At 40.9% G+C, this 27058-nt stretch overlaps 1 protein-coding gene and 1 long non-coding RNA gene across 7 annotated transcripts; one reads left to right on the top strand and one right to left on the bottom strand.

The window, feature by feature from the left end:
- Positions 1-570: 570 nt before the first annotated feature.
- Positions 571-25190, top strand: INPP1 (inositol polyphosphate-1-phosphatase). Of its 6 annotated transcripts, none has more exons than XM_045856300.1 (7): positions 571-980; positions 1166-1332; positions 14793-15058; positions 17401-17461; positions 20090-20290; positions 22775-22949; positions 24445-25190. In XM_045856300.1, exons 3-7 carry the CDS (start codon positions 14855-14857, stop codon positions 25007-25009), a joined length of 1206 nt encoding a protein of 401 aa, XP_045712256.1. In that variant the 5' UTR covers positions 571-980; positions 1166-1332; positions 14793-14854; the 3' UTR covers positions 25010-25190. The 6 variants fall into 6 exon arrangements, with proteins under 6 accessions (XP_045712256.1, XP_045712172.1, XP_045712343.1 ...); XM_045856216.1 differs by adding an exon at positions 14543-14599 and having other exon boundaries at positions 571-1332; XM_045856473.1 differs by lacking the exons at positions 571-980; positions 1166-1332 and adding exons at positions 11584-12505; positions 14543-14599.
- On the bottom strand, positions 8071-24549 carry LOC123830478. Its single transcript, XR_006787778.1, has 3 exons — positions 24416-24549; positions 22786-22935; positions 8071-10040 (listed from the first exon to the last, which is right to left on the bottom strand). It is a non-coding gene; the product is annotated as an uncharacterized LOC123830478 (long non-coding RNA).
- Positions 25191-27058: the final 1868 nt, after the last annotated feature.

Genomic DNA, 27058 nt, shown 5'->3' with positions numbered 1-27058 from the left:
TTGGTGGTTTCTCACTGCTCAGAGTACCAAGTGTTGACAGTTCAGGAGGCAGTCTTGGGGGGTTTTGGAAAGTGCAGGTAAAGAAAACCTGTCAGCTGGAACTTTAAACAAAGCTTTCCAATTTTATGCCATGGAAGGAGTTACAGACGGTAGATATTGGTCTCCTCAGCACCCCGGGTGGGAGGGCCCAATCACTCCTGCACAGCAGCCTCTTCTGTTTACCCCAGTTTGCGCCTTTCAGACCTTACCATTTCCTGGGTGTGCCACGAGGTGGGTGTATGAATCACTGCTTTATAGGGCCGGTGCACTCCTAGTCAACAATCAACCTGCTGGGCTGGCTGCCAGGCCCCTTTTACCGAAAACTTCTGCTGCTCCTCACCCACCCTATCATCATCACTCATTCCTAGCCTCACTCACTGTTTACAACCACCTTTAAAGCATACTGAGAACCACCGTTTAAAGGGTTCGACAGACTTCCTACCCGTGGCCTACTTACTTCAAGGTGACACTAGGCCCACGCCCTATATATAAGGCAAGCACCCAGGGGACACTGCTGTGTTTGAAGAACAACCGGCACACTTGACATTTCTATTAGAACAATGGGACCTGATTGCCTCGGGCAGGAAGTCCATCCTCACAGCCGCCAACTCTCTTTCAAACCCATACCCGCCCCCGGAAAGAGTACAGAAGAATGAAGGGGGATTTTTAAAATGGAATTTATGGGCAGCTACAAGAACAAAGAAACAGGGGATTAGGTGGATTAGGTGACTGTGGAGCCCTTTTTTTCCTGGCACTCCCCTCTGAATCCTCCCGCTTCACTTGTGACGTCGCAGACGCCTGGCTCCTGCGGGCGTGGGATGCCCTCGCCCGCCGGGGAGACTCAGGCGTCACCAGCGGTTCCACGCAGCGGTTCCACGCAGCGGTTCCACGCAGCGGTTCCACGCAGCGGTCCCAGGGGAGGCGGCCGGGCGGATGCAGAGGTCAGCGAGCCAGGGCCCAGGGAGGCGGCGCGCCACTGGCTGCGCCTTCCCCTCCGCCACCGCCGCGTTCCCTGCCCCTGCCTGCGGCCAGACGCCTGGCGCCCCTCGGCTAGCCTCCCGCGCCAGGTCGCCTCCTCTTTCTCCGCATTCCCCTCCTCCTCCTCCCCCGCCTCTTCCGTTTCTAGAGAGAAAGGCTGCAGCCTCCTTCTGGGCTCCGCATCCCGGCGCAGTTAATACGATTTCCTCCCGGCGCCCCCCCCCCCTCGCCCCCGGTGCCACAACTCTCTCCTCCTCGGGTCTGCGTCCGGGTCCAGGTGAACAGCACGTCCCAATTCGCCTCTCCGGACCGCAGGTGAGTAAATCTGGGCCTAGAGGGCTGCTTGCCTCTCCGCCCGGCCTGTGATGACCTCGGTCCGCTGCCCCGAAGCTGCCACCGTCCGGCCCTCCTGCGCCGCTGCTGCAGCCAGCCCGGCGGAGGAGATCGCGGGTCCCGCGGCTCCCTGGGCTGTGCGGCGACAACCCGAAAGGAGCAGACAGTGGGAAGAAAGGGTGGCAAACAACTTTTTTTTTTAATTCATCATTAGCATTTCTGGGTCGAGGCTGATCTGACAGTTGTTGAGGGCAGTGGCTTAGCTTCAACAGGTAGATGGCGTAGCTGTCAAGCGCCCCTGGATTTTGTGTGGGAGATGCTTCTGAGTGTTCAACGCTCCTGGCTGCCGCTACTGACCCACTAGACCATTAGATGGGTGTAAAATAAGCACGATGGGACTATACTTAGAAAAGTCTGTGTCTCCTTGCTTTTAATTCTCTGCTTTATGAAAGGCGGTTTTGTGAGATGTGCATAATTGGTGTGGCCAGAGTAGTAGGTGGGAGAAAATATTTAACGTGGGTTTGGCCAAATCATGTATACTGTTAGATACAGAGAACAGGAAAGTCCCTAGATTATTTAATATATCCACGAGGAATACATATAAACAACCAAGGAGTATATCTTAGAGATTTCCAGTTTGTAAAGCTTATTTTATTTTAATTGATTTGAGAGAGAGACAGGCAGAGACAGATCAATTTGTTGTTCCACTTATTTATGCGTTCATTGGTTGATTCTTTCACGTGCCCTGACAGGAGATGGAACCCTGACGTTTGCATATGGACCCCCACGCTCTTACCAACTGAGCTACCCTGCTAGGGCATTAAAGTTAATTTTAAAGCTGGTTTTAAAGTGGAATAACTAGGCGTTTGCCTACTGTGTGAATGTCATTTCACTTCAGAAGGACAGTGGGTTAAGGCTACATGGGTGTTCCATTTAAGTGCATCCCATATGTTGAATAAAACATTTTTTGGCCCCCTTTTTGTGATGCCTAGCTTTGAAACCAAAGAAATTGGTAAGGATCATCCTTGCTCAGTGTGACAATAGTCTAATGGTGAATATAATCCACTGAATTGATATGGGCTGATGACCTCATTTTTACTTTTTAAAATAGGGACTATCAGGGGAAAGTAAAGGCAATGGAAGAGTTTATTTTTTCAATGCAAATATTTGTCTGCATTTTTATTTAGAATCTACTTTACTTTTAAGCTTTTGTCAATTTTTATACTACTCTTGAAGTCAATTCTTAGTCATGAAGAGGAATATGTAAGGTGCTTTACTTCTTGCATAGAATAAGCTGCCATTTTTTTTCAAGCTTTTGGACTGAATCACCACTTGCTTGGAAATTGCAGCTTGGTCTCATGCCATTTAATGTGAAGTATCTTATTACAGATTTAATTAAAGCTATACTTGGGGTAGGCCTGGAAAAAAAGTGAATATGCCTCATTTGACATATAAGGCCTTTGGGAAAAAGTTATAAACTTATTTATTAGATAAATATTTCCCCTTTTATAGTAGTTCTGGCTCCGATAACAATTAGAAAATGTCTTATTTAATTTCTTCTTGTAGATAAATTGTCTAAAAGATAATTATGTTATATAAAGTGGTTAATAAAAATAGTGCCTTTTATTAAAGATGAGGGTGGTCTACGTGAGAACTTTTTCTGGATGTGTATCTTTATAAATGTTCTTGTTAAAATAGGGGTGGGGCAAAAGTAGGTTTACAGTTATGAGTACATGAAACATTTATTATTTATTGTTTTATTTTCCATACAAGTGTAAGCCTACTTTTACACCATGCTGTATTTTGAATTTAGTGATGAAGCTAATAATACTCTCTCTTGATTTTTTGGGTGTTGGTTTAGAATTTAGAAATAAAAGCAGAGTTGACAGCACTTTGCTTCCCTCTCATGATTAGTGTGCAGTTGTGTTTCCCAATCTTACCTAATTTTAAAATTTACCTGGTGGTAGATGATAGCAGCTTAAAAAGACTCCCAGGTTGCAGCTTGGGAACTCCTGAATCAAAATTCATAAGGAAATGAGGATACTTGTCCTGGCAGGTATGGCTCAGTTGGTTGGTGCGTCATCCTATAAACTGAAAGGTCGCGGGCTCAATTCCCAGTCAGGGCACATTCCTGGGTTGTGGGTTTGATACCCGGTTGGGGTGTTTGCAAGAGGTAACCTATCAATGTTCCTCTCTCACATTGATGTTTATCTCCCTCCTTTCCCCTCTCTAAAATCAATAAGCATGTCCATGGGTGAGGATGGGAAAAAAAATTAATGTAGGCCAAAATAACAACATTTTAAAAGAACAGACCACAATAAACAAAAAAGGCAACATTGCCACACACAAGTGGAAAAATAACTGTTGCTGGAATGAATACCTGACATAATCTGTTAGCATTCCTGTATATTTTCTATTAAAAAAAATCAAAATGGACTTGAGGATGAATAAGATTCTAGAACCTGGCTAACAGTGATTAAAACTATAAACAATATTCAATGTGAAAGACTCTTTTTACAAACCACACATGTGTGCCTTTTCTTTCTGCCTTGAATTATATTAAATTTGTACTTTTAACAATATTCTTTCTTATAGTTAAGAGGTTATGCTGAATCTGTTTTTTTTTATTCTATGTGATTTCAGGATTCATTTGTGACACCATGGTTGTTCTAAAAACATCTCTTAGCATACTAAGTTTAAGCATATAGTTGGAGCATAGCAGATAGAAAATTATCTAAATAAAGTGTTTCCATTTAATGAATATGTTACTAACTACGGAGAAGAAGGTAAAAAGTGTCACTATCAAATTTAAAAGTATATTTTTACTTTTATTTTTTAAATTTTTATTTATTTTTTCTTAGAAAGAGGAGAAGGGAGGGAGAAAGAGAGGAGAGAAACATCAATGTGCAAGAGAAACATCGATTGGTTGCCTCTTGCACACCCCCAACTGGGGACCTGGCCCACAACCCAGGCATGTGCCCTGATCAGAATCAAACCTGTGACCTTTCAGTCTGCAGGAGGATGCCCAACCCACTGAGCCATACCAGCCAGGACTTAAAAGTATTTTTAAATGGAATACTTTTTCATAACTTTCAAATGGGTTCTGGGAAGTCTTTGAAATGTATACCTTATATAAGTATTATGCTAGTGCAGAATTCTTATTATGTATATCAACTTACCTTTCTCAGCACTTAAGTTTTGCTACAAAAATGACAATACAAATTGACCCTTAGCTGACCAAGGCTAGCATTCTTAGCTGCAGTAGATATATGATTCCCTGTTCTGCTCCTAAGTGACTGAGAGACAGCTGACTGTTGTACCTGGGGTTCCTTAAAATTTCAGAAGACATTCCCTGTTTTTTAACCCAGATCTACTAAATCAATATCTCCAGGGAAAAAGTAAACACACACAAACACACACACACACACACACACACACACACACACACACACACAAAATGATGTCTCTAACAAGCATTCCAATTAATTCGTAATCTCACTAATTTGGAAAACACTGCTTTAGCATAAGCTCACATTTATAATCTACCAGAGCAGCCTTTGAGAACAGAAGACATCTTTGTGGTCTATTTCTCTGCATAGCATCAGTGAGCAAAAATGTGGGCTAATGTGGTCCATTAGTAGCCTTAACAGAGCTAGGGTGAGGTAGCCTGATCAGCTTAGACACTGCATGTACGTCAACACTATTTGAATGTTAGGAAGGGGGGACGGAGGAAAGTTAAGGTTAAATGGGTGGATTTAGTGGATTTATATATTCCATATTTAATGTCCTTTCTAACAAAACTAAATTAAACTTACTATTTTAATCAACCAAATTAATCTTGTCAAGATAGATCACCTCTAACCCTGGCTGGTGTGGCTCAGTGGGTTGAGTGCCAGCCTGTGAACTGAAGGGCCATTGGTTCAACTCCCTGTCAGGCTACATGCCTGGGTTGCAGACCACGTCCCCAGTTTGAGGGTGTGCAAGAGGCAATGACCAATGTTTCTCTCCCACTCTTTCTCCCTTTCTTCCTCATTTTCCCCAACTGAAAATAAATAAATAAAATCTTAAAAAAAAGATAGGTCACCCCTAGATGACAGCATAATTTCAGAATCTGAATTGTGCTTTTAAAAAAATGTGATTCAGTTGCTAGTCATCTGCAGAATATATGTAGACTTTTATATAAATAAATATGAGGCCACATGCTTAACATCACCTGGGTAATGCTGATAAAAATCCAAGTATAGTAAATAATATGATGATGATGAATTCTGTATTTACAAAACTAAGAAAAAATTCATTAGCCCAGTTTGAGTACCTCTGAGGTATGTGCTAAGAGTCTTGAGAACCCACACACATTTAAACCTGTTGCCAGACAAGGTGTAAATAAGCAAACTAACATGGACTGTGTTGGAGAGCTGGGACAGAGATCTGGCCTGCCTCCATGCTCCCAGGGCCCAGGAGCCCCGAGGGAAGAAGGGTCAGGAATGGCCCTCAGGTGAGCCAGCTGCTGAACTGACTCTCCAGGCATGCAAGCACATGCACACACATGCATGCCCATACAGGCGCACACACACAAATGCTCTCTTTAAAATTTTTTTTATTGAATTAAAACTATGTACAGAAAAGTATGTAAGTCCTCAATGTATACAGCTTGATGAATTTACACAATCAACCCACCCATGTAACCATCATTCAGATCCAGAAGACACAGTGGAGCAAAAGAAGGTTTACAGTTGTGAGCGTGCGAAACAGGGTTTATTGTTGCATTATTTATTTTCCATAAGAACATCTGTAAACCTCCTCTTGCCTCAGGCTACATGCCTGGGTTATCAGTGCCTGAACCCCCTTCATATGCCCCATCAGTAGCCTTTCCTTCTCCAAGGGTAACCGCCACTGTTACTTCTAACACCTTAAGTTAGTTTTGACTGTTTTTGAGCATCAAATAAATTAAATTTCACAGCACATTTCTTTTACTTGACAGTATTTTTTTGTGTGTGAGGTTCTTCCATGTTGTCACCTATAGCAGTAATTGTTTCATTTTCCCTGCTGTATAGTATTTTCTTATGTGACTATGCCACAGTTAATTCCATTTTATTACTGATGGTTATTTGGGTTATTTCTAACATTATATCACTGCAAATTATGCTGCTCATAAATATCCTGCACTTGTTTTTTTTTAATGCATATGTGAATCAATTTCTATCAGGTATATCTCTACAAGGGAAATTGCTGGATCATAGGTTTTGCTTATATTCAACAAATTACAAATAGTTTTCCAAAATGGTTGTACCAGTTTTATTCACACCAGCAGTGTATCCTTACCCAAACTTGAAATTTTCTAGTATCACATTGGTATCCTGTTGTGATTTCAAGTTGCATTTTCCTGATTACTAATGAGGCAGACTATCTTTCCATGTTTATTGGTCATTTAAACATCCTTGTTTATGAAATATCTATTCAAGTTTCTTGCCCTTAAACTGATTCTGAGAAGGTGAGTAGACATTAGGTAGAGAAAGCAGGAGACAGGTCAGTCGACCAGAAGAAACAGCATGTGCAAATTAATGGTCTCTACAGAGCATGAGAGTAAATGGACAGATAGTGAGAAATCAGCTACTAAAGTGCTAACTTTAATCAGAGGCTATGGAGTGATGACAGCAATATCACACAGATCAAAGTAAAGTAACACCAAAAAAATACAGGCATTCCCATACTGTACTATTTAATGGATTCTGAGAAATGTTTGACAGTCAAATATCTGAAAGTTGAACAAAGCTCATATACTAGAAGGACAATTTTGTTTCCAATGAGCTAAAAGATAGTATTTGTAAGTCCCCAGTAATGATTATGACACAATTTCCCTCTGGCCTAGGTAACCAGGTGAGCAGACAAGCATCTCATGTTGATTCATGGGAAGCTACTGTTACCACATTGCACTTCACTTGTCCCTGGTTGCTCCAGGAGTTGAACAAACTGAGCCCGTGACATACATTATATGTGCCCACTTATGTTCCCCTTCCTTTCAGCCTGGCTGTCTGCATTCTTTAAACTACTCCCAAAAGCAGGGGTCTGCAACACCCGGCCATGCACCAGTACTAGTCCCATGACCTGTTAGGAACTGGGCTGCACAGTGGGTGAGTGGCAGGCCAGAGAGTGAAGCTTCATCCCACTCCCCATCGCTCACATCACCATCTGAGCTTGCCTCCCACAAAACTGGTCCCTAGTGCTAAAAAGTTTGGGGACCACTGCCCTAAAGCAGCCCTAAGTACTGGAGCAAAAGCGGAGGAGACCAAGGTCTGTGTTTACCCTGCAATGGCAGTGTGAGCTAAATGGAGCCTTGGGCCAACACCTCAGCATGTGCCCACCTGAGACTCCAGGACAGCTGCACCCCCTGGAGAGAGGTCACCTCAAATACCTTCTTGTTAAACACCCAGGTATTTTATGGAAGTCTGGCCTTTTCCCTCAACAATGATGTCAGGCAGTGCCACCATACAGTGGCACTGTAGCTTCATACAGCCACTCCCTAGAGCACAGGTGGCAAACACAAGGCCCACGGGCCAAGTCCAGCCCTCCACCTTGTTTTATCCAGCCCAGCACCTTGTTTCTACCTGACAGCAGCACCGAGCTCTCACTTAAGTTAAGGAATAGTTACATTTATACAGTCCTAAAATTACACCTGGCCCTTTGAAGGCAACTGCAAGGCTGATGTGACTCCTGGTGAAAATGAGTTTGACACCCCTGCCTTAGAGAATGAGTGGAAGACTGGATTCAGGATGTGAATGAATAGTGAGGGGGTGGGAGGGTGGAGGGTAAGTGGAGTCACTGTTTAAGGGGCAAAAATGTGGGCTCTGTAGAAGCAGTGGATTATCTTCAGGAAGAAGGGAATGTGAACGGAAATGCTTTGACCCACTTGCCTGTTCATTAGAGAGCAGCCCTAGTTTGTTGAGGGCGCTTATCTGTGCCGTCGCGCTTCTGTCACTGTGAGCAACAAAAGGGCACAGCTAGCTTCTGGCACAACCAGGCTCTTCACCCAACACCTCTGGCCCTAGAATCTCCACAAAATTTCTTGACAAAATATCCCCTTAACGACATAACGACCTTCCAGAGCCATCCACAGGTGGCCTACCATGAAGCTAGAGTAGTCTTGCAGCTTCCAGGAGCCAAGTTTCCATCCAGACGCCCAGAAACTGAAGTAATCAGATCTGGCCGGCATAAAGGAACTTTATTCTGGGTTGTTCCGAGAATCACAATTAGGTCCCAGCCTTTTGGATTTAATGGACTAGTAAATATTCAGAAAAGATTTCAGTGACCCGTATAAAGTTGTTGCCTCTTGTTTTCTCAAATAAAAACATGTAACTCGGGTTTCTGTGAAGTTGTGTTTAATAGTCATGTGTGTTACTTGTTATCTGCTACATGCAAGGCTGTGTGCTGGATCCTTTTCCAGAAATACCTCATTTGCTCTTCTTAATGTCTCTGTATGGTCTGTGCTGCCTTCCTATTACAGATGAGGAAAGAGGCTCAGAGAGGGGAAGTAAATTACCTGATGCTGCACAGCTAGTCAATGGCAGAGCCAGGTTTTGAACCCAGGTTTATCTGATTCCAAAGCCTATGTCTTTCCCACTCTACTGTTTATCACATCTAAAGTATGTGTAAATTATTCAGATGTGATTTTTAACCTTCTGGTGTTCTGATGAGATGATGAAATGGTCAGAAATTAAAATAGTTTTATCATTGTAGAGAGATTTGGGCTTCCAGGAAGTCTTAAGAGCCTTTCCTCCTCGTTTTTATCTGACTTCCTTCAATGTAGTCAATATTTCTCCAACTGGATATGAAAATCCCACAAACACTAAAGAGACTGTTTATATCTGACATTGTGATAGATACACATTTTGGTCCGAGATAGTGAGGAATATAACTTCTTTAAACCTATTCTGCTCAACTGTGATTTGGAATACATTGCTACAAAGTAAGGCTTATGAGAGCTTATTTCAATGTTCATGGCACCTTTAATGATTTGGCTGTTAAATAATTCCATGTGGGAAAGATTGCCTCACACAGTTAAACTTACTGACCATGTGAGTGGGAAAGAGAGCCCTACCCCATTTTTACTGTTTCACTGGAAAAAATGCAAAGGAGTAGGTTGTGTTAGGATTTGCGAAGATTATCAAGGTCTCTCTGTTAGGAGAAGTGCATTCCCTAGAATTTGTATGGTGAAAGCCTATCCCCCAACACTTGAGAATGTGACTGTATTTGGAGATGAGCCTTTAAGGAAGTAGTTAAGGTTAAAAGCAGCCACATGATAGAGCCCTAATCCAACCTGACTGGTGTGTTTATAAGAAGAGGGAGGTACACAGGGGTGTGAAGGGCAAAAAGGAAGGTGACCATCTGCAAGCCAACGAGGGAGGCTTCAGGAGAAACCAAACCTGCCCACACCTTGGTCCTGAACTTCTGGCCTCCCGATCTGTGGGACTTAAATTTCTGCTGTTTAAGCTACCCAGTTGGTGGTATTTTGTTATGGCAGTTCTAGGAACTAATACAAGAGGAATTAGAAATTGGGCACGAGCTGAGGCCCTCCCTCACCACTGATGTCTTGACAGCCTGTGAGGCATCAGTAGAAGAGGATGGATGTGCTTTTACTGTCCAGCAAAGATGGTTTGCAGTAGGGCTGAGGATCAGCTGGGGCGAAGGTTCTTCTGCGAGAAGGAAATAAGGTGTCCATTAAATAGTGGTTTATAATAGTCAAACTAGTAACAGCTATTAGGTATGTGTTCTCTACTCTTTGCTATATAATGTACCTCATAATAATAAGTTTATGATTACTTGTCCAATAATTACTCATTTCTTTCCTTAGTTAACTGTTAGTAGTTTATGAAATAATTTTATTGGCCAAAGTACTGGCTAACAGAGTGGGCTTCTGCCAGCTTGCCTGGGTTAGAATCTTGCCCCAGCCACTGCCTAGCTGTGTGACTTTGGGCAAATCATATAACCTCCTGTACCTTGGTTTCTTTATCTATGCAATGGAGAGATTAGTGCCTTTTTCATAGGGTTGCGCAAGAATTAAATGGGTTAATATATGTAAAGTTCTTAGAAGGATATAGTAAGTACCTAATAAATGTTAGCTCTTCTTATTTTAACTTGGTCCTGTTTCTACACATAGATAAGTGATAGCAGAAGCGCTGGATCTACGTGGTTTCACCGAGATATATGCCACCAGGTGCCACACTCCCCCCACCCCCCCCAAAATTGCCAGTATAGTGTTTAATGAGAATAAGCAACCTAAAGAACATTAGCTATTAAGTCTGTCATCCAGAGGATGACAAAAATATGGATTTCTGGGCCCTGTATCCCAACATTGATTCACTAAGTTGGGATGGAGCCCAGGAATCTGTCTTTTAAATAAGCACATTGGGTAATTCCGATACGGGGAATTCTTAGTACATCCATTAAAAAATACTAATCAAAAGGAATTCTTTTGTATTCAAAGCTATTAAATTATGGTAAATGTCATAACTTACTAATCATGAATTCCTATAATTTTCATTCTAAGGTATTTGAGATGTTTAAATAAAATTTAGGTCAATAATGAGGTGTAAGATTGCTTTTAAAAATCATCTAAAAGGCCCTGACTGGTGTGGCTTCATTGGTTGGGTGCCATTCCACAAAGTGGAAGGTGGCTGGCTCCATTCCTGGTCAGAGCACATGTCTGGGTCGGGGGGTCAGTGCCCAGATGGGGCACTTAAGAGAGTCAACCAATTGATGTTTTTGTCTCTCATCGATGTTTCTTTCCCTCTCCCTCCCTCTCACCTTCCCTTCCCCTCTCTCTAAAAATAATAAAATCTTTTTAAAATCATCTAAAAGATAATTTCCACAAGTATTAATAAGAGCTGCTGCTAAGCCTGAAGAAATTCTGTACTGGATGTAGTCCTCAATTTCTGTGTAGACAATCTCAAGTTGTGTCATTCAAGGTGAGGGTGAATTGCTCACTACTCCCCTCAGGGTTCTGGCTTGCCTGAGTAAATTGAGTTGAGGACAGATGGAGAGATACACAGTATAAAGAAGCAGTTTACAGAGAAGCGCAAAGAATGGTGGTGGTTTGGAGAAAATAGTCCATTTAGTCAGAAAGTAGAAGGCTAATGAGGCAAATTAATTGGAAAGCTTTGCATGTAGATGCTAAGAGCTATAAATGATTTTTTTTTACAGGGCTGGGACCCAGAGAAAGGTAAGGAGCTGAAGAAGTGCTGGGTTCTTACAGGACGAGGGCATAGCATGGCTGGAGAAGGCCTAGTCTCAAACTGACTCTGGGCAGCCAAGCAGGAATTTGACCAAGTATAATATTGTTGCTTAGTGTCAGAGTAAATAGTGATTAAGGTTGAACTCTGAGATTACTTTGGAACTGAAAACCCTGATTATTGTGTTACAACAAATTCCTAAAATCTGTGTATCAGTGTAACAGGGTGCAGAGTGGGAGTCCCCTGAAAATAAGAGAAACCCCCCCACAACCTTGACTAGAGGAAGGGGGAGGTGGATGATACAGTGGATAGGATACTTGGCATAACAATGGCAAGTCAATAGCTGTGCCTTGCTTGAAGGAAGAGGTCTGCCTCCCAAGGCCAAAGGTGTACATGACTCTGAGAGCATTTGGGGACTGGTGACGTGGGGTCGGGGGAGAGCTTATATAGCGCCTGCCCGAGAAGCAGGGGGCAGATGCCCACCTCAGAAGTCACTGGGAACTCTTGAATCCCTGATTCAAGTTGGTGTCCAAAAGAAGGCAGAAGATATAGGGGAACTGGCAAAAATGGCACATTATAGGAGGGGCCAGTTATGAGGTCACGTAGGAAGTTCTAGTCCAAGCATTTAAAATGAGGATGGGCTGAAAGAGAAGGGGTCTGTTCTGCCATGAGGTCCAGTGTGTAAGGGAGAGAGTCCTCCACAAGGAGAAGCCGTGCTATCTGTAGTGAGAGAGGAACTTCTTCTGTGTCTCTGAAGGATGTAAGGAGAAGCCACGTTTATAGGACATGTGCTCTCCCTGGACTCACCATGATCCAGTGTAACATGGCACATGTTTTCCTGAACCACTGCAGGAAGCTGAGAACAAGGTACCCCAGATCCTGAAGGAGAGAGCTGCTGAAAGAGGTGAAACCCAGACTCTGAAACCCAGGTGCACATTCCGGAGGGGATGGAGATCTGTTTGTGGGACCAGCTTAAGAACAGATAAGGATATGGGCAACATCCAGGCGTGGTTTTGGTTTATAGCCTTTTGGGGAGCAAGGGAAGTGCCAGTTCTGGAGGGACAGCAGGGCTTGTAGCAGGAGGGCTCTCAGCCCCCACCCCCAGGTTGGAATCTGTCAATATAAACCTATTTCCTTCACCACTAATCATTGGGTCATGTGACAAAGTGCCACGTGACCAAGCCCCGGTGTGCTTGGTTGCACCAGGACTGCAGGTCAAAGCTGACATTTCTTCCCCAGTGGTCAAGCTGCTGGGTGAGAGAATGGGTGGGGTGGTTCCTGGAGTTTGTAGCTGTGTGAGTCACCCCCCTGAGTGTTCTCAGGGCACTGTACAAAGAGTTTCTTAGGTTACCCAATGGTGTTTCTTTTAGGAAAAAAATGAATTGGTTTTAACAAAGGTGAGTAAAATAGATAATGCTGATAGTGTTTATCTAGAAAACTTTCAAATTGGACTCCTTAAAATGTTCATGCTGCTTTTAAGATAAAAAGCTATTAAGGTAACTGTTAGCTCATTGATTCTTTTCCCTTTGCTTTGAATAATCTCAGAACAAAAATCAAAATTATTGAAGTCAGTGAATTTATACTCTTGGGACTGGTTTATTCTGTTTATATATATATATATATATATATATATATATATCACAGGTTGCTTTTCCATTTAACATTATAGCATTAACATATTTCCATATTAAATATTCTTCAAAAACATGAGTTTAATGACCACATAGTAGTCTATCTTATCTTACATTTCACCAATGTTTAAGATTATTTTCAATATTTTGCTATTGTAAATAATATTAATCCTTCTTGCACATAAATATTTTAATTCTGACTTTCTTAACAGAAATTAAGGCAGGACTGGGGTTTCTGGCTACAAAAGTAGTGACATCTCTAGGGCACCTGACACATTTTTCTCAAATCGCTCTCTGGAAATCCACTGGTGGGCACAGCCATTAGCAGAGGTTGGCAACAGCTTTCTACACCTTTTCTGAGAATGCAGGCTAGCTTCAAAACAGCCTTGTCTATTTAATAGAGAAAGAGGGTGTCTCATGGCTTTATTCCTTTCCTTTTATTACTGTTGAGGTTGGACGTATTTTGTCATGGCGATTGACCCATAATCTCAAGAAAATAGCATATTTTTATAGCAATTTGTTTCATTTAAACCAGCTACGACAATTCACAATTAACTTCATTGCATTGACTGCTTTATGTGGTACTATTTCTCAGCCTTGTAATATCTATTCAGGAACTTTTTAAAAAGAAGTTCAGTGTTTATTATGATAATTAAAGAACACGGGCTGCTGCTGAGACTATGTTCTTGTGTAAACCAGAAGTTACTTCACCTCCCTAAGCTCTAGTTTTCTTGACTTTAAGACAGGACTGATAATCTCCAACATGATTCTCACAATAATGAGAGAGCAATTATTAAAGCTTTTAAGAAAATGTAGCTACTATTGAAAAATGAGAACTGTTTCTCTCCTAATTACCCAATAGGCTATCAAGGTGTGATAGCATATCTCTTAGAAGCCAGAACTTCTCAAGTCCCAACAAATTGCATGTTTTACTTCACTTTATTACTTAAACCTTTTCTGACTAGAAGAGCAGCACAGACAGTGGGGCTTTTTTATGGGGCGGGGAAGGTGTCTGGGAGATTGCTTGGGTTGCAAGCCCAAGAGTTGCCTCAGTCTTGCGGAACACTACAGGGCTTATGGGTGCTTAGTATTTTAGGAAGTTGCCCCAGAACTCATAGGATAAATCCTCTCCAACTTCCCCCATGGGGTGAAAGGAAGACCACTCCTAAGCTTGTGTGATCATTCTAAGGTCATTACAAGAATTTGACTTTCCTTTTAACGTCATGCTTGTGTGTTCACCTGTCTGTCCAGGGATTTATAAGTATAAATGCCTAGAAGTCAATTCTTTGGCCTAATGGATTTTTGAGACTATAAATATTTTATTTTACATTTTAGATGATATCTGCTCTTCCACACTGAGGATGTGACTGTGATATACAGGGTGGAGCAAAAGTAGGTTCATAGTTGTGAGTGCATGAAACAGTTCATTCTTACATTGCTATTTATCAGTTATTGCACTGTTGTCCATTCAAACAGCTGGAAGCCCACTTCCACCTCACTCTATACGAGCAGTGCAGCCACACTGACCAGGCTGACAGACATCACTCTGAACTGCTTTCTCATTCGAATTCTTGTATTTTTCCAGCTGACAGCAGAGGGTAGGTGCTGATTCCACCCACAGCTGCCACTGAAAAGCAAGGTTCAGAAATGTCAGATATCCTCCGGGAGCTGCTCCACGTCTCTGAGAAAGCTGCCAACATTGCCCGGGCATGCAGGCAGCAGGAAGCTCTCTTCCAGCTGCTGATAGAAGAAAAGAAAGAAGGAGAAAAGAACAAGAAGTTCACAGTTGATTTCAAGACCCTGGCTGATGTACTGGTACAGGAAGTTATAAAACATAATATGGAGAACAAGGTAAGAAAAGGTCACAGCCAAGGTAATTACAAAATATTTGCCCTTGTGGCTTCTGTTCTCTGTTAGAATAGCATGTCTTTTCTTCCCCCCTCCCCTTTCAGAATACAAACACCTTGGATTCAAATAAACAAACAACTGTTCCCCACCCCCCCTTGTTTTGACTATAATACACTAAAATGCTCAATGCAGAAAAATTTAAAAATACAGAAAAGCAAATAATGAAATAAAAATCACTCAAGTCTAATAACTAGAAAGAAACATTTTAGAATAGAACTTTATATTAAGCTTCTTTTAAATAAATAGTACATATTCTATGGAATATCAGCAAATATAAGAATCCTCTTCATCTCACCACTAGAGAAAACTGCAGCTACATTTTGGTATATATTGTTAGAATGTTTTCCTTCTGTGTGCATGTGTGTGCACGGCACATATTTATTTCAGTAGTCATGACAACTATTAGTTATTTTATCACTGAAAGTTATTTCATAACTTTTAAAAAATGTTGATATGTTAAGTCCCATCTTTTTGACATATTCATGTATCTAATTGTTGCCTTGGTTGTGGACTTCTAGACTTAAACTCCCCCTTTATTTTGGTAGAAAAACATTGTTTATAGCTAACAATGATTGTGATTCTAGGTACCTTAAGCTGATTGGGGGAAACTGTATTCATAAATAGTAATAATAAATAATTATCAAAATAGACACTTATAAATGCTTAGTATTATCAGGCACTGTTCTAAAGGCTTATTTAACTTTTAACTCATAACAATTTTATGAAGAATAAAATGTTATATTAATTAATGAGTGGAAAAAGACTGGCACAGAGAGATTAAGCAACTTGCCTGAGGTTACACAGCAAGCAAATGGCAAGGCCAGTTTTGAACACAGGCCACAAAGGCCATTCTATATTGATGCAAAGGTACAGGGTCTGTACTCTTTGCAACACTAGATGGCCTTTTGTATGATCTACTAATTATATGTATATATTTTAGATTCAGGAGGATAGAACTTTATGACAGAAGGTATTATAAAATATTGGAATAGTATTCTGTCAAATTCTCAAAATATTAGGAATAATTTAAAATCATTTAAGTAAATACTTGACCACAGGCAAGAAGAAAGAATAAATGACCCTTTGAAATCTCTACCAACTATACTTTTTCATACTCTCTATTGTTTGGCTACAGTACACTAAATGAAGCAAGTTTCTTTTGATAGTGATCAAGAGAGTTGGTTGCAAGGGACTGTTGAGCAACTGGATTAGAAAGGCATCAACATTCATTTTTATGGGCTAATACTTGCCCCAGAGCACTATAACAAGTTCAGGTGATTGCTTATTGATGAGGTACATGGCAAGACTTATGAACAAACAGGTTATGTTCAGTTTTGGCTATATGAAATACCTTTGTTCATGACTGACATCTGGCACTTTGGAAACAGGCCTAGAAGCAGCCCTGGGAACTGAGCCTCGGGCCCTGTTGACTTGCGCTGTTCTTCAAAACTGAACAAATAACAAGGGGTTGCGAGCATTATTAAAGCTATTGGCCACCTGTGAATGACTGAGTTCAAATATTTAAAGCATTTCCTTCCTCTGTTCCCTGAGAACATCACACATACTATAATTCAGCACATATTTTGAGAAAAATTATCTTGACTGTAGAGAAAGTCAGAAGCAAAACATATCTGAATGCTTTCTGGTTATACAAAGATGAGAGAAGATTTTTTCATTCTATATTGATGCATACATTATTGCTCAGTAAAATATTTCCCTCTGCTTTTTTGCTACATCACCTTCCTACCCCGAAAGTGAATGATACTTCCAACAGGTGCAGAAAACACACCTGAAAACAAAAATGGAATGTTATTTGCTTATCCTTTCTGTCCAGTCTCAAGTAATAATTTTATGTATTTGATGAATAATATTAACCTGTGTAAGCCAGTAGGGTGCTATTTAAAAGGAACAATTAAAATATTTCCTTTGAAAACATTCTAACTCTATAGTCCTTAAGTAGATAGGAATTGCCAGAAATACGTCTGCAAACTCAACAGGACATAAGGAAACAAGACTTCTACCATGGTCTACCACGATTTGGACTTTTTGTAAGGGCAAAGGAGCAGGAAAATACTAGAAAACTAAGTACTGAACCAAGCTGATTTCATTTTTTTTATGCTTAGATTGATTTCTGCAATTGTAAATTTCTAAATTTCAGATCTAATTGTGCTATTTACAGTAATTTGAAATATAAAATGGAAATCTATTCAGAATTGAACATGTATATAGGTTTTATTTTTTTATTGTTATTGTTTTGTTTTGTTGTCATGCTCTGAATTATTCAGTTTCCAGGCTTGGAAAAAAAAATTTTTGGAGAAGAATCCAATGAGTTTACTAATGATCTGGGTAAGTATACAAATCTTAATGTATTTTTGTATCTTAATTAACATTTTCTACTCTGATTTTCAATTTACATTATAAACTCAATGGATGTTTGGAAGCCTTTCATGTAAATGACAATATATTAATATTGGAATGTTAGACTTTATTCAGAATACCTCAGAATGGCCTCAGAATACCAGGTCATTTAACTTAGGGAAATGTGGTATCTTAGAGTTACTTAACAAAGCCACATGGATTATTTTAGATATAAATCTGTAGTATTTAAATAATGTACGACTTAACCTTTTGAAAACTTGCACAATCCTTTGGGAACCTAAGGGAAGCCAGATGCCCCAGAAAGATGGACATCTACACAACTGTGCAGACAGTGTTAGGTCCGAGGTTTGAACCTATCTGTGGCCCTGCTGGGGAGCCATGCACTTGGCTGAGAATGTAGAGGACACCTTGTTCCTAAATCCTGTGTGATCTTGACCAAATCACATCACTTCTCTCTGTTTGCAAACCTCTCGAAAGGGGGTTGGACTAAATAAAAATGTTCCTTTTAATACCGGGTTTTAAGCCTTATTTAATTAGTTTCCTGTGTGCCAGATTCTCCTTTGATGGACCTGCACGTTCCCTGTGGTATAGAGAAAAAAAATATCAAAATCACCATCTGATTCTTTTCAGAGAAATAAATTATTTTTAGTTTGAGCTTTTTGTTTGCTTAATGGTGGGAGATTAAAATAGTGAACTCTAAACACTTTCCTGTGACACAAAGTTAAACATCTAAGGGTACATTTACAAAGGAAAAACTAATTTTTGGATTAACTCTGGAAAAATTTTTGTCTCTGCATGGGCTATGTAAGATGCAATTAGTTCTATGACACACTGAAGGAAGGAAAATCCCATTTAAACTTCTGAAAGTTAAAAAACAAACCCATGACTAATCTATAACAAACCCTACACTTAAAATCCCATGTGTGACCACTTCATAAACAGCTACTGTATTTTAATATTTTACTTATCTAGAATTATAGGGGCAAAAAGGCATTCCACATCCATTTTCCTGAGAACTGAAGGAGATGATGGGCTTAGCATGTTGGAGGGGCTGACATGTGGAGAAGGGGGAGGACTATTGGGTGAGACAAGATAGATCATGGAAGGCTGTAGGAAAAAGTTTGGATTTTCTTCTAACATGATGCAAATTCACTAGAGAGTTTTAAGCAAAGGCGTGATGTGAGATGACTTGCTCCTCTGAATGATCCCAAGACTTTACTGAGCCCAGAGTAAAGGTTTAATAAGTGGCAGTGACCAGTATTATTATTCCTCAATTTTAATACTCAACTTTAATTTGAATTTAACAGGACTGAGTTTAAGTGAGTGATTCTGGCTGCTTCACTGTAACAGATTTATACGGTGCTTCCCAAACTTTAGTGATCATGTCAGTCACCTCAGGATTTTGTAGGTCTGCCATGAGGCCTGAAGTTCTAAATTTCTGTCTTATTTTTCAAAGAACTCTAAATTTTATTTTTCAGTTATAATTTACACTCAGTACCCTTCTACATTAGTGTCAGGTGTCAGGTTACAGGAGAAAGCACTTAGACAATCATGTGCTTCACCAAACGTCTCCCTGACACCCCAGTGCCCGCCTGGCACCATGCACGGCTGTGGACGTTATTATTCATTCCATTCCCTGCACAGCGTTTTACATCCCCGTGACTGTTTCATGCCCACCAACTTGTATGAAGTTCTTAATTTCCAGCAAGCTCCCAGGCTGTGTGGACGCTGCAAGTCCTTGGAATGCCTCGGGCCACTAGGAGTGTTTGTCTATATTCCTAAAAAGCCCCGAGGTGCCATGTTTCCTTAATATTTAAAGGTTTATGTTCTCCGTTGCTGTCATTTTTTGTTGCTATTAATTGGCTTATTTTTGCCAGCCTCTTTCCTCACTTTTGTCAGGAGCTGGAAACCACATTAACCAAGGGGCTAAGAAGCATGTTTAAAGTGATGGTAAAGCACCTGAACTTGGTAAATTGTGGTTTCACTCAGAGAAACAGCTGGGCTTACGTTCTGATTTCCAGTGTTTCACAGAGGAGAGCTATTCTATGTATGCCATTCAGAGCCATATAGTTTTACTACATTTAAAGATTAGTATACTTCATCTTAGTACTTTACTGAGCATAAACATTTTTCATTAAAAACAGCATCATAGAAGACGTAGAAGCATTCTGAAGTGCTGACAAAAGTACCATTCTTTGCAATAACATATTTAAGCACAACCAGGTAACCTATGTATATTACAAAGTCAAAAGGACTCAGGATTCAGGGGTTCTTAACTGGTCCATGAAGCCCCTTCAACTGCATACAAAATTGTACACATATGCCCCTGCAGGCATTTTTCTGGGGAGAAGGTTTAATTCCTGGAAGCCATCCCTCATTATTCACATTAAGTGCATGGGTGACCACTAGGCATCTATGACTTTATGACCCCCCACCCCAGTGTGACCCTGGCATTTAGCCAGGTTAGGAACCACTGATATGGATGGTTGCTCTCACTCAATCTAAGTGCACAGCGTTTGCAGCCCCCTGAACCCCATGTTTCTTTCTCCCCTGCAACTCTTGAAATTAATGACTTTTAGTTTGTCTCTATTCTAGGAGAAAAGATTATCTTGAGACTGTGTCCAACAGAGGAAGAAACAGTAGAGCTTCTTAGCAAGGTCCTAAATGGGAACAAGTCGGCATCTGAAGCGTTAGCCAAGGTTGTTCATCAGGATGTCACCCTCACTGACCCAGCTCTGGATTCAATAGAGATCACCATTCCACAGGACATTTTGGGAATTTGGGTGGATCCCATAGGTAAGTAGAGGATAGTGTGTTTGCTTTTATTCATTTGTTCTTATCAATAATCCTTTTGGGGTGGGGAGGCTTAGAAAAATAAAAATTGAATGTAGTTTAACTCTCCTAGAAGTTAAAGTAATTTTAAATGTTTAAAATGATAAATTAAGAGGTGTGATATTATGATGTGCTGTTATAAACAGATGTGTATCTGTAACATATAAATGACATGAGTGTTTGTGGCATCTATGCCACATACAAAGTTGAATGAACTCATCTTTCAAAGACTTCAGGGGCCAGGCTGCTAACTTTGAGAGAAGAATGACGAGACAGCAGCTGGACCTAACTGAGCACACGTGCCAATTAAAGAGCATGCAGCTTCAGCAGATATTTGCCACATGAGAGCACACACCAGATCTTCAGATTTTCAAAGAGAAACTAAAATTCAGGTTATTAAGTAACGTATCTCCATTTTTTTAAAGTGCTGCCTACTAATTCAATTAAACAAGCAATAAAAACCACTGTACAGGCCAAACAAAACACAGCTAAATAGGATTCGTGAGCAGTGGTTTGTAAGTCCTGTATAAACTTCGCCCATTACTTATTATTTTTGGTCATGATTGTGATAAAACCAAAATCTGTAGCTCATCATTTTAAAAGTGTAGGCCTCATCTCAAAGATGCTGTAAATACAATGCCCTAGGTATCAATTTTCAGAAGTTCCTTTGTTCCTTTCCCACCTGTCTGGCCTATTCCACCCAGCACAACTGGCACCATTCATTGCACTGTGCAGCAAACTTTTCCACACTCTCCACGCTACAAGCACCTTACACAGTGCTAGAGAAGGGCCTTCAATCATGCAGGAATTACACTGGGTTGGCCAAAAAGTCTGTCTAGTTTTTTTCTGTAAACTAAAAGACATTTTTCATTTTCAACAATAACAATTTATTTGGGTATTTTGATCATATCAGCTATCTCCTGCTATTGGCTTCTAGTGGGTAGAGGCCAGGGGTGCTGCTAAACCTCTTCCAATGCTTAAGACAGCCCCACAGCAAAGCATTATTTGGCCAAAATGTCAACAATACCAAGAAACTTCACAAACTACTTTTGACACGTTCGATCAGTCACAGCACCTTCTCCATACTCTGTACAAATCTTTTTTTGCATTTCCATTGTGTCTTTACATGTCTTGAAATAACACAGCATAATATGCCAAAAATGTTGTGTATCTTCTTCCATCTTAAATATTAAAATGGCACAAAAATTCACCAATTTTGTTTTTAAAACACACATTGATATGTCAGCTGTCACAATACAATCTAACAAAATTGTTTCAAATGAAGTTAAAGACAACTAAGTGCTAATACAGCCACCGTATGGAAAAGAAATGAACTTTTTGGCCAACCCACTAGAACATTCAGCCAATAGGTTACAAGTGAAGACTAAGACTCTTTCCCACATTTTTGATCACTTAAAGCATCAGCGTCAGTTAAGATTTCTGAGGACAGGGATCTCCCATTTCTTGGTTCTATCCTGAACTGACTCTGTGAGCTGGCCCTCTCGACCTTTGGCCCAGCACATCCTCTACTGGGCGTCACCTCACTCGATGCTGGCAGTCGCCTGCTGGCATGCACCATCTCTCGAAAGAAACCTAGCTCCTCAGCTTCTTTTTCACATGAGCCCCATATATTTCTTTTTTCCTTTTGTGCTACCACAATTGTTTCTTTCCTCCTAATTTGAGTGACAAAAAAAATGTAATTTCACCCCAGACAGATTCCTGTAAGGAGCCTTTTTCATCCACATTGGGCTTGTCCCATGATTAGCAAGAGCTCTAAAAAAATCTCACCAGTTGTCCTGAGCTATTAGCTTTTAAATGCCTTCAACATGATGAATATTTGAGTGCTTATTAGATACACGGTGCCATGCTAGATGCCACAGGAACCATAGACTCCCTTCGAGTTCCTTCTGTATAATCAGGAAAATCAAACACAAGTAGCTTAAAAGTGGAGTACAAGAGGTCAAATAACAAGTGACACCCAGAGGTAAAAAACAAATGGTGACTGTCTTAGTCCATTCGGGCTGCTATGACAAAATGCCATGGACTGGGTAGCCCATAAACAACAGAAATGTGTCCCTCACAGTTCTGGAGGCTGGAAGCCCGAGATCAGGGCGGCAGCATGGTTAGGGGAGCGCTGAGTTCCGGTTCACGTCCAGTACCTCGCCATGTCCGCACACAGTGGAAGGTGCTAGGGAACTCCCTGGAGCCTCCTGTATGGGCACTGATCCCAGTCATGAGGGTTCCACCTTCATGACTAAACACCACCAATAGCCCCACTTACTGATACCATCCCTTTTGGGGGTTAGAACTTGGGGGGGTGGGCACAAACATTCAGACCACAGCAGTTAGTAAATTAGAAGGAAATGGTATAGAGCAGAGTTTATAGATATATTCACTATTTTCTCAATAGTCGTTACCTGAATCCAAACAAATTTGCTTCATCTGCAGATTCGACTTACCAGTATATAAAGGGTTCTGCTGACACTGAATCCAACCACGGAATCTTCCCCAGTGGCCTTCAGTGTGTCACCATTCTAATTGGTGTCTACGACATACAGACAGGGGTGCCTCTGATGGGAGTCATCAACCAACCTTTCGTATCACGCGACCTAAACACCCTCAGGTAAAAGATGAACACTTTAGGAATGTGATGGTTTTTAGAATTCACCCTCAGCTTTGCTTCATGATTACCACTCCACGTGACATCCCTATGACTTGATATCTTGGGAGTGTTCCTACTAAAAGTTTGCGTGTTTGAGTTAAAGTTCTTTTATTTGGATTCATTTTATTGGCATAATTTTATTTGCGGCTAAGAGCATGCTGGTAGGAACTTTTAAAAGAAATAGTATCTTGGAGAAATCATTGTTTTGCTGGAATGTAGCAATCCTGTTCCCTGTGCCTAGAACCCATTCAAAACCAGAGTATTAGAGCAGTGGTAACAGTGTTCTAATACATTTGGGATAAGAAAACTGCTGTCACTACACAGCCAGTGGAACTTTTACACACTTTTAGAAGAAATTCAAAACAAAATGTGCAGATGTGCAGATTAGAACCCGACTGTTGGGTGCTGTCCTCATAAACGGCCAGCCTCCTCCCTCTTCGCCCTTCCGTGGACTCCTGTGCCGGGTGCGGAGGGCAGCCAGTTGCCTCCGATCCACTGCCTGTGCTTTGGGATTGACTCCAGGGGATGGCAGAGTCCAGGTGGAAGCAAGCAGCCCTTCTCCTGTGGTTTCAGAGTTTTCACTGACGTAGGTCTTACCATTCTATTTGTATGGGACTACGTAGTTTTTACTGAACTTTGAGCTACTTTAGGCAACTAAGAATTGTTTGTTCTTTAATAGTAATAAACTACACCTCTGGAATTTGACGTTTTTCCTCTTCCCCTGCCTTCTTTCAAACCGAAAATGTGTGTTATCTTTAAAAGGTCATTAAGAAATTAAAAAGAATTGGGACTGGATGCAGACAGAATCATGGCATAGAATTAGTTGATGAAATAGTGGCACAGATCCTGGAGTAATACTTAGATTCTTACATTCTCTAAGCCTCAGCTTCCTCCTCTGTAAATAGGGTAAGTTACTAAATATGCACAGTAAATCAAACATTGAGAAATGACAGGTGCCACTATTATATTTGTTGCCAAAGATTAGTCCATCTTTCTTAGTGTTAAAGCTGAAGTGGAGCTTGTGAATAAGACAATGAAAAGGAGTTACCAAGTAAAAAAAAAAAACTCATGAGGATTGTAAACAACTTGCAGATTGAAAAAACAGATTATCTACCTGTTCATCTTTTTTACCTAGGAAACTTTAAATGCCAAAGGTGGCAATGAAATTTTGCTGTGTTCCCAGAGGCCCAGAAATCCCACAAATATTTCAGCGTCACCTGGACTGATGTGATGGTGCTGTGACACTGAAAGCATTTCTAATCTGCAACTGCACAGACAGCTGCATGCAAAGTAACATTTAGAAATGCATTAGCTACTTGATATCAGTCTAGGCTTAAGGGCATTGAGATATGTTACATTAAATATTTTTTTCATATCATGAAGTTGGAAAGCAAAATGACTAATAAAAAATAAATGCGATAACCTACCTCCACAAACTGAAAGTTCTCTTCCACAGGTGGACAGGACAGTGCTACTGGGGCCTCTCTTACATGGGAACCAACATCCATTCACATCCACCTCCCATCTCTCAAAGAAACGGTGAACCTCGCCGGCAGCTGACTGAAAACAGCAGCTCTGAGGCTGAATTCTCTCACCATTTCTCAGCTGTCATTAGTACAAGTGAAAAGGCGGCCATCAAAGCTGCATTGTCTTGTGTATGTGGAGACCGCATATTCCGGGCAGCTGGGGCTGGTTACAAGAGCCTGTGTGTTGTCCAAGGCCTTGTGGACTTTTATATCTTTTCAGAAGATACCACGTTCAAGTGGGACTCTTGTGCTGCTCATGCCATACTCAGGGCCATGGGCGGGGGAATGGTAGACTTCAAAGAATGCTTGGGTAGAAATCTAGAAACAGGGCTTGATTTGCCGCAGCTGGTGTACCATGTGGAAAACGAAAATACTAGCGGAGTGGATCGCTGGGCCAACAGGGGAGGACTGATTGCATACAGATCACGCAAGCAGCTGGAGACATTCCTGAGCCTCTTCATCCAAAACCTTGCACCTGCAGATACACACACATAGATGAACCTTTTCCTCGCTATAATTATAAACCAAACTGTGAAACTGTCCTACATCTCTATTGTTTGAAGATAGCTTTGTCCTAGTGATGGTCAAAGTTCTCCTTCCTCTTTTGAGGAGCATTTTTCCATTATGTGTTCATAATAATGTTTATTTCAATAAATAAATGACATTCATGCAATAATAGATGTGTGAAATTCTTATAGTGAATATTGTGCTATCAGTGTTGCTTGAAACATTTCATTAACCTATCGAAGAAAGAGGAAGAAAACCTGCCTAGTTAGTAAAACTCCTCTACACATCTGTGATAAATAAAATGCTTCTGAAATAGGAAGAGTACAAGAGGGGGCTGTGCTTGTGTTTTGTTTCCTGTCTTTGAGGGAAGGTCTGCAGCTTCAGCCTTTGGCGGAACATTTAGAACTATGAATTTGATGCATCATTTAGCCAAGTTCATATACTTTCAACAGTATCCTTGTGTTTGCTACAGGAATTAAAGCAGGGAGCCTCCTGCTACCACCCCACTCTCACCACACACACATACTCACATACTCTCACACCCCCTTTCACACATATACGGTAATGCTCTTACACATACACACACACCTGTCCTCTCTAATTCTAACACTCTCCATGCACAATCTATCTTGGTAGTTAAAGATAGAAGGAGACAGAGTAGAGGTTTCTGCAATTTTTGCATAGGTACGACACTTCAAAAACCAGAAGTAGAGTCCCCTGAGGAATCCAGGTCTTGGGAGTTGCAAGTCCTCTCCCCACTCCTTGCCCACACACACACACACCCCGCAGCAGAGCACACAGTCCTGGACACAGTGGGAGAACAGCCTCGACTCACCCTGCCACACGCCGGATGACCCACGGCAGCCTTCTTTATGCTCACCTCAGGACAACACCCTTTTAGAAATGAATTAGCTACTTGGTATCTAAGATGACAAGCAATATTTTCTTAAGAAAAAACTGGAAATGGAGCTTGAGAAAAAACAAACAGGTCGAGTTAAATATATACAGTCTCTGCGTCTTCTAGCACCCCTTACTGAATGTCCTTGACCACTTCCTATTGTCTTCAGAAGCCCTGCTGGGAAGGAGGTAGTGCTGCCATCTAGAGGCGTCAAAGCTCAGCTCCGACTTCTTCCCACCCTGCGCCCTCTGGGGGCCAAAGTATATTCCTGCAGCATCTTCTTTTTTTGACCATTAAAAATTAATGAAAATAAGTCACACTCTCTCTAATAGTATTTTGTTGCATACATTAGATTTAATAATTTATTTAGTACCATTACAGTGGGAAGTACAACTGTGATATTATCTTTTCCCAGGACAAACAGTTTTATCAATTTACCATACTAATATATTATAAGCTAGGTCATGTGTGTGGCAGATTGGGGTGCCAGTAATGTTCTGTACCTCGATGGCAGATATACAGTGTGTTTACTTGGTAAAAATGCATTGAGCTATACACTTAAGTTTTGTATACTATGGGTGTGTTATACTTCAATTAAAACATTTACAATAAAAACAAGCCAGTGAATATACTTGATGAATGTGCATATTTGAACAGTTCCCTAATTATTTAATTAAGATAAATTCCTAGAAATAGAATTGCTAGATTAAAAATGGACATTTTAAACTTGGGGGGCCTTTTGGCAGAGGGTCCTCCAGAACAGGTGTGTCAATTGGTACCTCATCAACAGAGAATGAGAATGTTCAGTTCCCACATCCTTGCCAATGAAAGACAGCATCAGTATTTCAAATCTAGTAGATGAAAAAAGGTAGATCAGGTTGTTCTGCTCTTCTTTGGAAATAATTATATGCTGATGATTAGTTGGCCAATTCTAAGTAATTAGTGAGGCCTACTATGTTCCTTAAGCTGTAGTATTTTACTGTGAAAAGGGGATAAAAGTTTAAATATTTAAATTATAGAACCAATGACCAAATGTTGTAAATAAGCAAGTTTGAACTCAACACAAGAAGCTTCCGAAAGATTTGAGATGTCCAGGCACAGAGTGGACTGCATTCTACTTACCGTTCATCCTGCGGGCA

This window comes from Phyllostomus hastatus, unplaced genomic scaffold (genome assembly GCF_019186645.2).
Source record: "Phyllostomus hastatus isolate PE091 unplaced genomic scaffold, TTU_PhHast_1.1 phas_contig_1, whole genome shotgun sequence".
In the NCBI taxonomy this organism is placed as follows: Eukaryota; Metazoa; Chordata; class Mammalia; order Chiroptera; family Phyllostomidae; genus Phyllostomus; species Phyllostomus hastatus.
This window is presented reverse-complemented; position numbering and strand designations above follow the sequence as displayed.

Bases quoted from the DNA above. Each gene is read 5' to 3' on its own strand.
- INPP1 (XM_045856387.1), top strand. From the start codon at position 14,855: ATGTCAGATATCCTCCGGGAGCTGCTCCACGTCTCTGAGAAAGCTGCC. The intron at 20,291-22,774 runs GTAAGTAGAGGA...CTTCATCTGCAG, and splicing joins AATTTGGGTGGATCCCATAG to ATTCGACTTACCAGTATATA. The intron at 22,950-24,444 runs GTAAAAGATGAA...TCTCTTCCACAG, and splicing joins CGCGACCTAAACACCCTCAG to GTGGACAGGACAGTGCTACT.